Raw genomic sequence first — 14,366 nt, forward strand, 5'->3', positions numbered from 1 at the left:
GCGCTTCGGATTCTAGAGAGCATTTGATTGGACAGAAAGTTTGCTGAGAAGCTGAAGTACAATGTGACATTAAAAAAAATGTCGAGCCGTTTTGGCGGAAGTGACGAACTGCAAGCTTTGAATGCTTATATCTTCTAAATGCGAATTTTGTCACTGTTTTAACCTTAAGACTAACATATTGATACTAACACCCAAAAAAACTTTAATTTTGATTTCATGGGGACTTTAACATGTTAACATCCACACTGCTTCTGTAGCTGACTGTACTGAGAACATTTATGTTTAGAAAGTTCACCTCAGGAGGTTTGCCCAAATGCTGTGTCAACACAATGAGGTTAATGAGTGTCTCCGGGTGGCTGCTGTCCTATAGAAGATAAAGGACAAATCAAGACATTTCACCACAGTTAAAAGTGGACCAAAGCCAGCTCATTGAATAATCAATATGCAGCACATCTTTATGAGTTCTGCTTTCAATTTCAATAGTAATTCCAGTTTTGAACCAGGCAACCTGAATTTGCCACCTTGTATAGGTCAACGTTAGAGACTAGCAGAAAAATTAAGCCTTGATTACATTGTGATAGTGCATTCATGATAGAATTTCTAATATGGTCTGAGTTTGGGTTGTTTACTTAGCTTGAAGGTCTTGGATTCAACCAAAAAGTCAATCTATACTTGTCAAACTTGTCAAATTAGACAAAATGTTTTGCCATTTGCTGTGCTGAAATCCAGGCTCTTACTTTGTCCAGAGCATCCTGGAGTACTGACTCAGCCTCATCCCACTTATTCTGAGCCATGTGACTTGCAGCCTGACCGTTCAGCAGCAGCAGTGTGGGCGAGTACTTGTCTGACATTTCCTGGAAGATATAGAACGCATCCTGCAATTTCTCTCCCCCCTGTTGGTAGAAGAAAAATAAGAAACACATTTAATTCCCAGTCGATAAGAGAGAAAAAAAAAATTACAATTGAGCAAAAATGGAACAAATAGCCATACCCAGAGATTTTAAAGAAAAACAAAATCATTTCACATTGTTCAACTCACTACAACATTGTACATATGTAAGTGGAAAAACATTTTTAATTGATGCTTTTAGAAGAAAAACAAGTTATTACATTTTGCTGAAAGTCTAAGACAATTTTTCTTTGGAAAGACATGTAATAACGAATCAGTCAGAATAAAAGCTGTGACACGTCAAACTGCATTCGAACACACCGCAAAAGACTACAGTCAACAGCCAGCTAGCACTTAGGCCCTGTCCAAATACCCACACTTGCAGTCTTCTGCACTTTAGAGCGTGTGCATGCAACAGGAAGTCAGGAAGGCAACAGGAAGGCCCCTCCATATCGGTAGTCATGGAATCCCTAATGTCATCCCCGCTGCAATTTGGATTGGTTAGCCAAGTTCTACCAAGTTCAACCACGTTCTATATGGGTGCCAAATACCCTCAAACGAAAGTAAAAGCAACCTCAATTCTGTTGATTTCTTGAACGCAATGGCAAATCAGAGGCGTTTTAGTTGGTCAGAGTTGTTGTCCACTGCACACTCGTGAATCATCTCATAACAAACAAAGTGCAGATGTGAAGCAAATAATTGATTGTGCAGTATAGAGAGTTTCATGACATGATAACCAAAGCAATGGACGGGACAAAGATATGTGAGAGCACCCTCAGTGATTTAATTCTGGAACGGGGACTGGCCAAGCCTCCATAGACAGTGCGCGTTCAGAGAGAGATCCAGTTCACGGACCAAAAACGTGTGTAAACTTTATTGAGCTCGGGCCATATCAACCGGTAATTTCATTTCCAGTTACAAACGGTAGAAAGTTCAGAATGAATGGTATGCGATTTATGACTGGCTTGAATATAGTCCCACAACTGATCAGTGTTTTTTTTTGTCTCGCATTTGATGTCAATAAGTCCAAAATGGACACATTTCAAGTGACTGGATTTGACAACTGGAAAAATGACAGAAAAATTAATAATTTTTCATCAGAAAAGCATCGTGCACATTTCTGGTTACAAATGAAAGGCCATCAACAGACAATTGAAACGGGAAGTATCGCCATTTAAATCAGCAGCAAGAATAAAAAAAGCTAGTCCACAGTTTATTAAACGTTGGCAACCTCTTTAAGTTATTCTTGACGGTGCTGTATTGACTGCTTTGATGCCGTGCACAGCCCTCTACGAACACCTTGGCAATTGAATCGCCATTGGCTAGTACATTTTTTTGTTTACTCGCCAGACTGATAAAAAAAATATATATATATATATTTGTTTGTAAAATGGCACAGTTTTATAAAAATCTGAAAGTACACTCTTAACATCAGTCAGTCAAGCATTATAATATGATAATCAATATTATTTAATGACAGAACTTTTGTAATTAGAATTAAAACTTGATAACCATGTATGTGAAACTCTGAAGCGCTCAGTCAGTGTGTTCTGTGAGTGAAAATATATCTGTGCTAAACTTAATACTTGGCCTCCGACTCACACTGGCGAGTAAAATCTGAGAATTTATTAGCAATTGGCTAATATTAGACATCATTTAGTTGCCCAGAGTGAAGATTTAGTCGCATATGCGAGTGATTTACTCGAAATGTAGAGGGTTGCGTGCAATAAAGTACAGGTATGCAAACTCACCAAGGGTGAAAAGGGTGACAAACCCCAACCAGGAACTATTCTAAATCTACACGATCTACACGAATCATACAAATGACCCATTCTGAATTCACAATGGCGAATTTCACCAAAAGGTGACAAGTTTGCATCCCTGAAAGTAGGACATTGTTTTGATACTTATATCCGTAATTACGTTTTTGAGAAATACATTTTTGTAGAATTTTTTTTTGCATCTTGCAGTTAAATGTTGCCCATGCCCATCATGCATCATGTTCAGGAAAGCACATGCCCCAAAATCGTGAGATGTCGAGGAAAACATTCCACTGTAAGTTAAATTAATTGGATATTAAATATAATTTGGTAGTAAAAGCAAGAGTATGTGTATTTTGGACATCGTTTACAAATGATTTTATCACTTAATTACAAGCATCACAATTATTAAATTGTCATCTGTTAGAAGGACTTCTGAACAGACATTTAAAAGTTTATTTTGAAGTGCAATGTATTAAATGTACAAAATGTGTAAATAAGGCTCTGTGAAAACTACTTACATTTTTACAACTGCTATGCTGTAAGTATGTCCCACTGGATAAGTAAAGGTTTTACACACCCACTTGAACACTTGTGCCAAATACAGGAAATATGTCATGTAAGTAGACAAGTGCTCAAGTGCAAAGACTGTAAGTGTGGGTATTGGGACATGCCCATACTTTCTGAATCTGCATCAGAGTAAATAACATTTCACACCAGCAGGCGGCAGTAGTCTGTATTCATCTTCAAAAAAAATTAAACCAGAAATAGGATTGCAGATATACAAACCGTAAACAAAGCAGAACTTGCATACTATTTTAAATGTGAATCATGTTGATCAGTTGGTCTTCGGTTGCTTACATGACCGATATCCATGTCACTATGAAAATATTTGCATATGCTCAGGTAAAATGAGAAGACTCTTCTATGTGCGCCTTCTTGAATTTTGACATTTTCGTTTTTCTTCTCATGCACTGGTTGGCTAAGCTGAACAGCCAATAAGAATGATCTCTCACAACCAAAGTCTCTGACTTAATTTCAACATGCTCAGTTGAACAAAAAGCCACTGAAGGTGGTCCAACTAGTGCAAACGATGCAGAACAAACTGCAAAAACTGGGCTAACAGACACTCATCGATGGCTGCCAGCCCACTCACAGCCTTTAGACAAGGAACATCCAAGAATATTATTTTTCATGTTTACTTCAATACTCACAATTGCAAGGTTGACCCAGGCTGTAGCAAGCTGGGTCAGAGTGGCATCTTCATCTTGGTCTTGCATCTTCTTTAATTCCTTTCTGTGGAGGCAATGAGCAACACAACAGATCAATGAAAATAATATATTTAAAGCCATTAACTAAAAGCAGGTTTAATTTTTGTATTTGTAGCAAAAAACTGAAGTTAAGCTAAATATTTTGTCAAATATATGCTTTTTTAAATAAAACATATACATATACCATTTGTACACACATACAAAACTAAATAATAATTTTTAAAAATGGATAAATAAATAAAAAAATACCTTGCCATATCAACTCTGTCCAACTTCAGAAGTATCTGGACAGTCATGGACATGCTATAAGAGAAATACAAAATGACAATGAGCAACTTATGGACTTGTAATCCAATTTGTGTTAGATTAAATCAACTATTTTTTTAAACTACCAGAAAGTCTCCAGAAACTCACCACTCCAGACTGTCTCCCTGGTGCAGGGTACGTAATGCAGCATCTGTGTTCATCTCATGTAGATAGATGGAAGCCGCCATCAACAGGAAGGTGGTGTTGGAAACATCAACACTCTTGGCCATCTTTTTGTCCAGTTCTGCCACTATTGCATCCCTAAGAAAAGTATTGGGCCATAAGACACATGAATCCGTTTTTACGAAAGCCAGGTTTTACGAAGGTAAATTTAGGTCAATATGTTCTCAAATGGTAAATGTCTAGGGAGCCCACAATAAGTTGCATTAGCATCACTAAGTTTAATGCATACAACTTCCAACAGATCTCCATTACTATATACAATATACTGTGTAAATAATCATTTTTACTGTACCTGCAAAAAAGTGATGTTCTTCCACAGTATTTAGTCTTGCTTTCCAGTACAAATGTCTAAAAAATGTTATATAAAGATACATTTATTTGAGAAGCAAAATGACATAAATCTTTTTTTCTGAATCAAAATTAGATGAGACAACATATTTGTTGTTGCTTTACTCATAGGTTCACTTAATTTCAACAAGATTTCATATCTTCATTTTGCATCTCAAGAAAATGTATCTTGATGTTTAGACATTTGTATTGGAAAACAAAACAAAATCACCAAGAAAGATTCATTTTTTTCCTAGTCTATGTAACATTTAATGCCATAACTTTATGTAAGACCTTTTTAATTTGTGGAAGGGATAATTAAGACTTTTCAAGAACTTTTTAAGACCCACGGAAACCCTGGATTCATTTAATGACAGAACAAATGGCTAATGTGTACGTTTCTACATTTTTTATTATATACGGTTTGAAATAATGAACATACAAAAAAAAAACGTAAGATTGCACAAACCTCTTGCCTTCATTGGAGAGGTACTCTGCAAACATCCTGACAGCCTGCAGCTCCTCAGAGGAGCTGGACTTTATGTCATCCAGTACCACACCATACTTCCTCTAAGACAGAAATCATCACTGTTAACCACCTAGTTATTGATCACCATTTACCAGCACTAATCAATTTTATATAAAATGGACATTCTTTACTGTCTTTGTTGTTCTAAAGGGAAACAGTTGTGTATCTTCATTGATGGGGGGGGGATACATTGTAGCTGACAGTTACATAGAAATATAAATCTAAATTTGTTTGGGTGTTTATTCCGAACAATATCAAAACAACACAGCAGCAGATGAACTTACCTGAGCAATATATGCCCTGTACAGAAAAATGTTCTTCTCAACATCCTTTTCTGGACTTGACGTCTAAAAGAAATATAAAACAATTAGATGTGGTTGTTTGTCATTTGTTAATTACAGTCTTTAAACAGGTACGTGATGTATATGAGCTATAATGTATTAGACGGTAGCTAACAGACATACTCTAGAACCTAAAACTCCTGAGGAAATGTTTTCGTCTCATGAACAATATTTATTTGCAGGACACTCACCTTTACTTTCTGGGCTTCGTTAATGCAGTGTTGATAGCTGCCAATATAAAACGCGTTTTTCACATCGAACAGCTCATCCACTTCATTCTGCTGCGACGCCATGTTTGTGAAGCGTCAACTTTGCCGACGTCACTTGGGCCACGTAACCAGAACGTTTCGCTTCGATTAATTCAATCCGGTTTGTGGATGCTGTCCTCTTGTGGCACCGCAAGGAATAAGCTAACTGCGGCTATTTCGCCAGTCAAGCCCGTTTGATAAGCATATTGTACAGTAAAGTTTGAGGGCCCGTTCAACACATTAAGCGAAAGATCGATTTATCGATCAGGTTTTAGTATCTGTCAACCGCTCCTTGCATGGTGCTGGCAACAATGAAAACAAATGTTTATTTATTCTTGAATATGTGGGCCCTGTCTTGTGTGAAAGGTATCTGAAAAATTATTCTCTCTCTTTTGGTTGCTCCTGTTATGGGTCGCCACAGAAAAGAAAGAAAGAAAGAAAGAAAGTGGGAAGGAGTGGGGGGGTAGGCTAACATTATTCAGAATGAGCTTTATTGCCAGGTATGTTTACACATACCAGGAATTTGTTTTCGTGACAGAAGCTTCCACAGTGTAACAGAATGACAGTGACAAGACAAAAAAAACACAGATAATAAAAAATAAAAAATAAATTAAAAATTAAAAATAGAACAAGTAAATAAGGAATAAAAATATACAAATCGACAATTGTACGTACAGGTATATAACAATAGACAGTTGTATGTACAGGTAGCCTATATTATGTGCAAATTTAAATGTAGACTGAGTATGTGTGTTAGATAAATAAGTGTATGAGTGAATAAATAGTGTGTGTTCCACAGTTTTTGCATCATGCAGTTAAATGTTGCACATGCCCATTATGCATCATGTTAAGGACAGCACATGCCCCAAAATCGTGAGATGTCGAGGAAAACATTCCACTGTAAGTTAAATTAATTGGATATTAAATATAATTTGGTAGTAAAAGCAAGAGTATGTGTATTTTGGACATCGTTTACAAATGATTTTATCACTTAATTACAAGCATCACAATTATTAAATTGTCATCTGTTAGAAGGACTTCTGAACAGACATTTAAAAGTTTATTTTGAAGTGCAATGTATTAAATGTACAAAATGTGTAAATAAGGCTCTGTGAAAACTACTTACATTTTTACAACTGCTATGCTGTAAGTATGTCCCACTGGATAAGTAAAGGTTTTACACACCCACTTGAACACTTGTGCCAAATACAGGAAATATGTCATGTAAGTAGACAAGTGCTCAAGTGCAAAGACTGTAAGTGTGGGTATTGGGACATGCCCATACTTTCTGAATCTGCATCACAGTAAATAACATTTCACACCAGCAGGCGGCAGTAGTCTGTATTCATCTTCAAAAAAAATGAAACCAGAAATAGGATTGCAGATATACAAACCGTAAACAAAGCAGAACTTGCATACTATTTTAAATGTGAATCATGTTGATCAGTTGGTCTTCGGTTGCTTACATGACCGATATCCATGTCACTATGAAAATATTTGCATATGCTCAGGTAAAATGAGAAGACTCTTCTATGTGCGCCTTCTTGAATTTTGACATTTTCGTTTTTCTTCTCATGCACTGGTTGGCTAAGCTGAACAGCCAATAAGAATGATCTCTCACAACCAAAGTCTCTGACTTAATTTCAACATGCTCAGTTGAACAAAAAGCCACTGAAGGTGGTCCAACTAGTGCAAACGATGCAGAACAAACTGCAAAAACTGGGCTAACAGACACTCATCGATGGCTGCCAGCCCACTCACAGCCTTTAGACAAGGAACATCCAAGAATATTATTTTTCATGTTTACTTCAATACTCACAATTGCAAGGTTGACCCAGGCTGTAGCAAGCTGGGTCAGAGTGGCATCTTCATCTTGGTCTTGCATCTTCTTTAATTCCTTTCTGTGGAGGCAATGAGCAACACAACAGATCAATGAAAATAATATATTTAAAGCCATTAACTAAAAGCAGGTTTAATTTTTGTATTTGTAGCAAAAAACTGAAGTTAAGCTAAATATTTTGTCAAATATATGCTTTTTTAAATAAAACATATACATATACCATTTGTACACACATACAAAACTAAATAATAATTTTTAAAAATGGATAAATAAATAAAAAAATACCTTGCCATATCAACTCTGTCCAACTTCAGAAGTATCTGGACAGTCATGGACATGCTATAAGAGAAATACAAAATGACAATGAGCAACTTATGGACTTGTAATCCAATTTGTGTTAGATTAAATCAACTATTTTTTTAAACTACCAGAAAGTCTCCAGAAACTCACCACTCCAGACTGTCTCCCTGGTGCAGGGTACGTAATGCAGCATCTGTGTTCATCTCATGTAGATAGATGGAAGCCGCCATCAACAGGAAGGTGGTGTTGGAAACATCAACACTCTTGGCCATCTTTTTGTCCAGTTCTGCCACTATTGCATCCCTAAGAAAAGTATTGGGCCATAAGACACATGAATCCGTTTTTACGAAAGCCAGGTTTTACGAAGGTAAATTTAGGTCAATATGTTCTCAAATGGTAAATGTCTAGGGAGCCCACAATAAGTTGCATTAGCATCACTAAGTTTAATGCATACAACTTCCAACAGATCTCCATTACTATATACAATATACTGTGTAAATAATCATTTTTACTGTACCTGCAAAAAAGTGATGTTCTTCCACAGTATTTAGTCTTGCTTTCCAGTACAAATGTCTAAAAAATGTTATATAAAGATACATTTATTTGAGAAGCAAAATGACATAAATCTTTTTTTCTGAATCAAAATTAGATGAGACAACATATTTGTTGTTGCTTTACTCATAGGTTCACTTAATTTCAACAAGATTTCATATCTTCATTTTGCATCTCAAGAAAATGTATCTTGATGTTTAGACATTTGTATTGGAAAACAAAACAAAATCACCAAGAAAGATTCATTTTTTTCCTAGTCTATGTAACATTTAATGCCATAACTTTATGTAAGACCTTTTTAATTTGTGGAAGGGATAATTAAGACTTTTCAAGAACTTTTTAAGACCCACGGAAACCCTGGATTCATTTAATGACAGAACAAATGGCTAATGTGTACGTTTCTACATTTTTTATTATATACGGTTTGAAATAATGAACATACAAAAAAAAAACGTAAGATTGCACAAACCTCTTGCCTTCATTGGAGAGGTACTCTGCAAACATCCTGACAGCCTGCAGCTCCTCAGAGGAGCTGGACTTTATGTCATCCAGTACCACACCATACTTCCTCTAAGACAGAAATCATCACTGTTAACCACCTAGTTATTGATCACCATTTACCAGCACTAATCAATTTTATATAAAATGGACATTCTTTACTGTCTTTGTTGTTCTAAAGGGAAACAGTTGTGTATCTTCATTGATGGGGGGGGGATACATTGTAGCTGACAGTTACATAGAAATATAAATCTAAATTTGTTTGGGTGTTTATTCCGAACAATATCAAAACAACACAGCAGCAGATGAACTTACCTGAGCAATATATGCCCTGTACAGAAAAATGTTCTTCTCAACATCCTTTTCTGGACTTGACGTCTAAAAGAAATATAAAACAATTAGATGTGGTTGTTTGTCATTTGTTAATTACAGTCTTTAAACAGGTACGTGATGTATATGAGCTATAATGTATTAGACGGTAGCTAACAGACATACTCTAGAACCTAAAACTCCTGAGGAAATGTTTTCGTCTCATGAACAATATTTATTTGCAGGACACTCACCTTTACTTTCTGGGCTTCGTTAATGCAGTGTTGATAGCTGCCAATATAAAACGCGTTTTTCACATCGAACAGCTCATCCACTTCATTCTGCTGCGACGCCATGTTTGTGAAGCGTCAACTTTGCCGACGTCACTTGGGCCACGTAACCAGAACGTTTCGCTTCGATTAATTCAATCCGGTTTGTGGATGCTGTCCTCTTGTGGCACCGCAAGGAATAAGCTAACTGCGGCTATTTCGCCAGTCAAGCCCGTTTGATAAGCATATTGTACAGTAAAGTTTGAGGGCCCGTTCAACACATTAAGCGAAAGATCGATTTATCGATCAGGTTTTAGTATCTGTCAACCGCTCCTTGCATGGTGCTGGCAACAATGAAAACAAATGTTTATTTATTCTTGAATATGTGGGCCCTGTCTTGTGTGAAAGGTATCTGAAAAATTATTCTCTCTCTTTTGGTTGCTCCTGTTATGGGTCGCCACAGAAAAGAAAGAAAGAAAGAAAGAAAGTGGGAAGGAGTGGGGGGGTAGGCTAACATTATTCAGAATGAGCTTTATTGCCAGGTATGTTTACACATACCAGGAATTTGTTTTCGTGACAGAAGCTTCCACAGTGTAACAGAATGACAGTGACAAGACAAAAAAAACACAGATAATAAAAAATAAAAAATAAATTAAAAATTAAAAATAGAACAAGCAAATAAGGAATAAAAATATACAAATCGACAATTGTACGTACAGGTATATAACAATAGACAGTTGTATGTACAGGTAGCCTATATTATGTGCAAATTTAAATGTAGACTGAGTATGTGTGTTAGATAAATAAGTGTATGAGTGAATAAATAGTGTGTGTTCCACAGTTATTGTTAAGTGTTCATGAGATGGATTGCCTGAGGGAAGAAACTGTTCCTGTGTCTGCTCTGTAGCGTCGACCAGATGGCAACAGTTCAAAGAGGGAGTGTGCTGGATGTGAGGGGTCCAGAGTGATTCTGCCAGCCCTTTTGCTCACTCTGGATGAGTACAGTTCTTGGAGAGAAGGGAGGGTTGTACCAATGATTCGCTCAGCAGTCCGGACTACCCTCTGTAGTCTTCTGAGGTCAGATTTGGTAGCTGAGCTGAACCAGACAGTTATTGAAGTGCAGAGGATGGATTCAATGATGGCGGAGTAGAACTGTTTCAGCAGCTCCTGTGGCAGGTTGAACTTCCTCAGCTGGCGAAGGAAGTACAACCTCTGCTGGGCCTTTTTCACAATGGAGTCTATGTGAGTGTCCCACTTCAGGTCCTGAGAGATTGTGGCGCCCAGGAACCTGAATGACTCCACTGCAGTCACAATGCTGTCCATGATGGTGAGTGGGGGGAGTGCAGGGGGGGTTTCTCCTGAAGTCCACGGTCATCTCCACAGTTTTGAGCGTGTATTGAGTGTGTCACAATATTATGTGTCCGTTTCTGCCACTGAATAATTTAAAAAAAAAGGGTAATTGCGAGTTTTTAACTCACAATTCTGACATTCTTCTCAGAATTGCGTAATACAAACTCACAATTGTGACTTTTTTCAGAATTGTGAGATACAATTCTGAGAAATGAAATCAGAATTGCAAGATATAAACTCACAATTCTGACTTCATTTCTCAGAATTGATAGCCTAGGCCTATATGATATAATATAGGCTAAACTCAAAATTGCGAGTTATAAAGTCAGAATTGCGTGATAAAAACTCGCAATTCTGACTTTTTTCTCGCAATTGCGAGTTTATGTCTTATATACAATTATATATAATTGTGAGATATAAAGTCGCAATTACTTTTTGTTTATTCAGTGGCGGAAACAGGCTTCCTACATTTGTATTTGTTTGGATGTCAGGGTCAGAATTCACATAAATGATCCTACAGTTAAGACAGCTGTCGTGTTTGAAACCAACATACAAAAACAGCATTTGTATAATTGGACTTTTGTTTTTAAAACTTTAGTTACTGAGCTACAGTAGCCTACATAACCCTTTTGACAACTTCCCCATGTGACAATATTAGCCCCATGGCTCCCCTATATCTTTAGTAGACTAATTTCAGTGTACAAATAATTAAAATTTGAAAGTTCACCAGTGTTTTTGTTTTGGGCTGAAAAAAAAATGCACTGATGATTTGTTTCCTACAAATGTACAGCTTTTTACTTTACAAGATGTGAATTGATGGGCTGGAGTCGTGTGGATTACTTGTTGGTTTTTATGAGCTGTTTTTTAGCAACCATTCACTGCAGAGGATCTAAAGGTGATCAAGTGATGTAATGTTAAATGTATCCAAATTTATTCCAATAAAGAAAGAATTTTCAGTTTTGGGAGAACTATTCCTTTAATATTTACAAAATATTCAGAAGTATGTCATCATATCACAAGTTTGAATTTTCCTAGTCCTTATTCTCCTCTTTTTTTTTCGGCTCATTGAAACTTTGCTCACTGCATCTCTCTAACATCTTATGTTACAGTATAGTTTAGTTCTTTGCAAACAAACTGGAAAATGTATGATTTTTTACAGATGTTTACATACTGCCAATAGGATTTTTTTTTTCATTCAGTACAGATACTGATAGGGTAAACTGAGTACAGTTGTAACACGTTTTATACACAGTACAAATAATATTCGCACACATTCAGGAAGGGTGTTGCTGGAATTTAGTAACATGGGGCTTAGCCTACAAGGAAATATAGCCTATGGGAATATAGCAAAATAAAAAAGGAAATGCCAGTTTTTATTAAGTCTGAGTTGGCCCTTCAATTTAACACCTGTGTCGTAGTGATTAAGTTCACTGCAGCAAGCAAATAAATATTTTTTTGATGTCAGGAAGGGTGGTAACATGGTTAACATTTCACAGCAAAAAACATATTGTAAACTGTTAAATATATATTAACCCAATACAGTGCCTCAAATATGGATGCACAATACAGATACTGTGTTCATACCTGTTAACAGGCTCAGATATCAAAAACTGATACCGTGATACTGATACCATAGTCATAAGTTGTTACCATAACATATATGTAATCTAACATAATTCAAAGGAATAAAAAACAATAAATATACACAGGGTTCGTGACATCATTCCTGAACCATCATTCAACATTATAACAATGAAGAAAGCAATGTCTCAAATTTTGAGGTCAGGGTGTAATTCAGTAAAGCACAAGGAACTGCTCTTACAAAGCTAGCACCCATTCCATTATAAAAACCTCTGACTCCATATTTCTCATAGATTCCAAAGAGTCCTTGAAGAGCATCTGTAGGCTTCTGAGAGTTTGAACAGAAAGCTGAAATTGTGAGGGGGAAAAACAACAACATATGGATCAAATCATTTTTAGTAAATGCTACAAGACAAATATTGTACAACACGTTTGTACAGTCTGGGACTGACGATTGTATTTACTAACAGGAGAATATTTACTCTTCTTGAACTGTCCTGTTAAAAGAGCTTACTGCACCTGCTCGAATACTCTCTGTATAAAAGAACAACTGAAGGTCAAGCTCTTTGCTGTTTTTGCCCTCAAACCTGTGAATAATGCTTGCTACCACAGAGACTAAAATGTATTAAAAAAAATAGCAACTTCTGTAACACTGTGCTTTAATTGACAATGTTATTTAACAAACTGTATGTGAACAGAGCTGTATTTAGTGCTCTAAAACAAGACTGATAGCCATGCATATTCTAAAAATTTTAAAAATTTTGCAAGATTGTACAGCACAAATACCACTTAGTAAAAGCCTTAGAAGACATTTTTGTTGATTGAAGAAAACATTCATCCAAGTAATTATCATCAGTTCAGGTTAATATTCACCTTGTGCTTGCTGGTGTGTTCGGATGACCGCAAGAGGATAACTGGTGGCCTGTCCTGATGCAAATGCTGCAAAACTGAAGAGGAAGAGCTTGGAGTCACTGAAGTGCTCTGGATCCTGTCTAGCCCAGCTCATAATTGACTGCCAGAGGAGAAAGGTTTCATGTTATATGGCAATAATTGTTGGCATGGACATTTTTTTTTTAATTTTTTTTTTTAGAATAAAAGATACATGACTTTTAAAGATCAACCAATATAACTTTGTGTGTGTGTAAATACAGTGGGTATAGAAATGAATCACCCCCCTTTAAAATAATCACATTTTGTTGCTTTGCAGCCTGAAATGAAGACGGACACAGTTTTTGTTTTATCCAGCTGTATTTACTCAGTGCAACTTATAACATCCAAGTGAAAGATATAACACCAACTTTTCAGAAACAAAAATAAAAATAAAAAAACTGAATCACTGAGTTGGAGAAAAGATCACCCCCTTGTGGCAGTATTATGTTGAACCATCTTTTGCTTTAATAACAGCCTTTAGTCTGTTGGGATATGCCTCAACTAACTTTGCAGTGCACATCTAGACTTCGCAATATTTGCAGAACTGCTCAAGTTCAGTTAAATTTGATGCTGACTGTTTGTGGACTGCAGTCTTCAAGTCATTCCACAGATTTTTCAATGAGGTTTAGGTCTGAGCTCTGATGAGGCCATGCAAGGACATTACTTTTTCTCATTCAACCACTGTGCTCAGTTCTGCTGTGTGCTTTCTTTCATTGTCATGTTGGAAGCTAAACCTTCTTCCCACTGACAACTTTCTGGCAGAGGGCAGCAGATTTTCCTGAAGAATTTGACATTATTTTGCCCCATCCATTTTTCTTTCTATCCTGACAAGTGCTCCAGTCCCTGCTGCAGAGAAACACCCCATAACAGGATATTACCACCT

The 14,366-nt window shown here is 36.5% G+C and overlaps 1 protein-coding gene and 1 pseudogene across 2 annotated transcripts in view; both read right to left on the reverse strand.

Annotated features, from left to right (window-relative positions):
- The window catches only part of LOC107690966 (coatomer subunit epsilon-like), a 15,399-nt gene extending 5,629 nt beyond the window's left edge, over positions 1–9,770 (reverse strand). The window contains exons 1-8 of one of the 2 annotated variants that reach the window (XM_016489417.1): positions 9,608–9,770; positions 9,360–9,422; positions 9,016–9,116; positions 8,145–8,297; positions 7,980–8,033; positions 7,674–7,755; positions 738–893; positions 296–364 (exon numbers count right to left, since the gene is read on the reverse strand). In XM_016489417.1, coding sequence (XP_016344903.1) covers positions 296–364; positions 738–893; positions 7,674–7,755; positions 7,980–8,033; positions 8,145–8,297; positions 9,016–9,116; positions 9,360–9,422; positions 9,608–9,709 — 780 coding nt within the window. In that variant the 5' untranslated portion in view covers positions 9,710–9,770. Of the gene's footprint in view, positions 1–295; positions 365–737; positions 894–3,863; positions 3,946–4,169; positions 4,224–4,334; positions 4,488–5,205; positions 5,307–5,549; positions 5,613–5,797; positions 5,960–7,673; positions 7,756–7,979; positions 8,034–8,144; positions 8,298–9,015; positions 9,117–9,359; positions 9,423–9,607 lie in introns of those variants that run through there. The other variant, XM_016489408.1, reaches the window with a different exon arrangement.
- Positions 9,771–12,192: 2,422 nt separating this feature from the next.
- LOC107691274 (calcium-binding mitochondrial carrier protein SCaMC-1-B-like) overlaps positions 12,193–14,366 on the reverse strand; it is a 14,081-nt pseudogene continuing 11,907 nt past the window's right edge.

Source organism: Sinocyclocheilus anshuiensis, unplaced genomic scaffold (assembly GCF_001515605.1).
Source record: "Sinocyclocheilus anshuiensis isolate Anshui unplaced genomic scaffold, SAMN03320099.WGS_v1.1 scaffold894, whole genome shotgun sequence".
NCBI classification, from domain to species: domain Eukaryota; kingdom Metazoa; phylum Chordata; class Actinopteri; order Cypriniformes; family Cyprinidae; genus Sinocyclocheilus; species Sinocyclocheilus anshuiensis.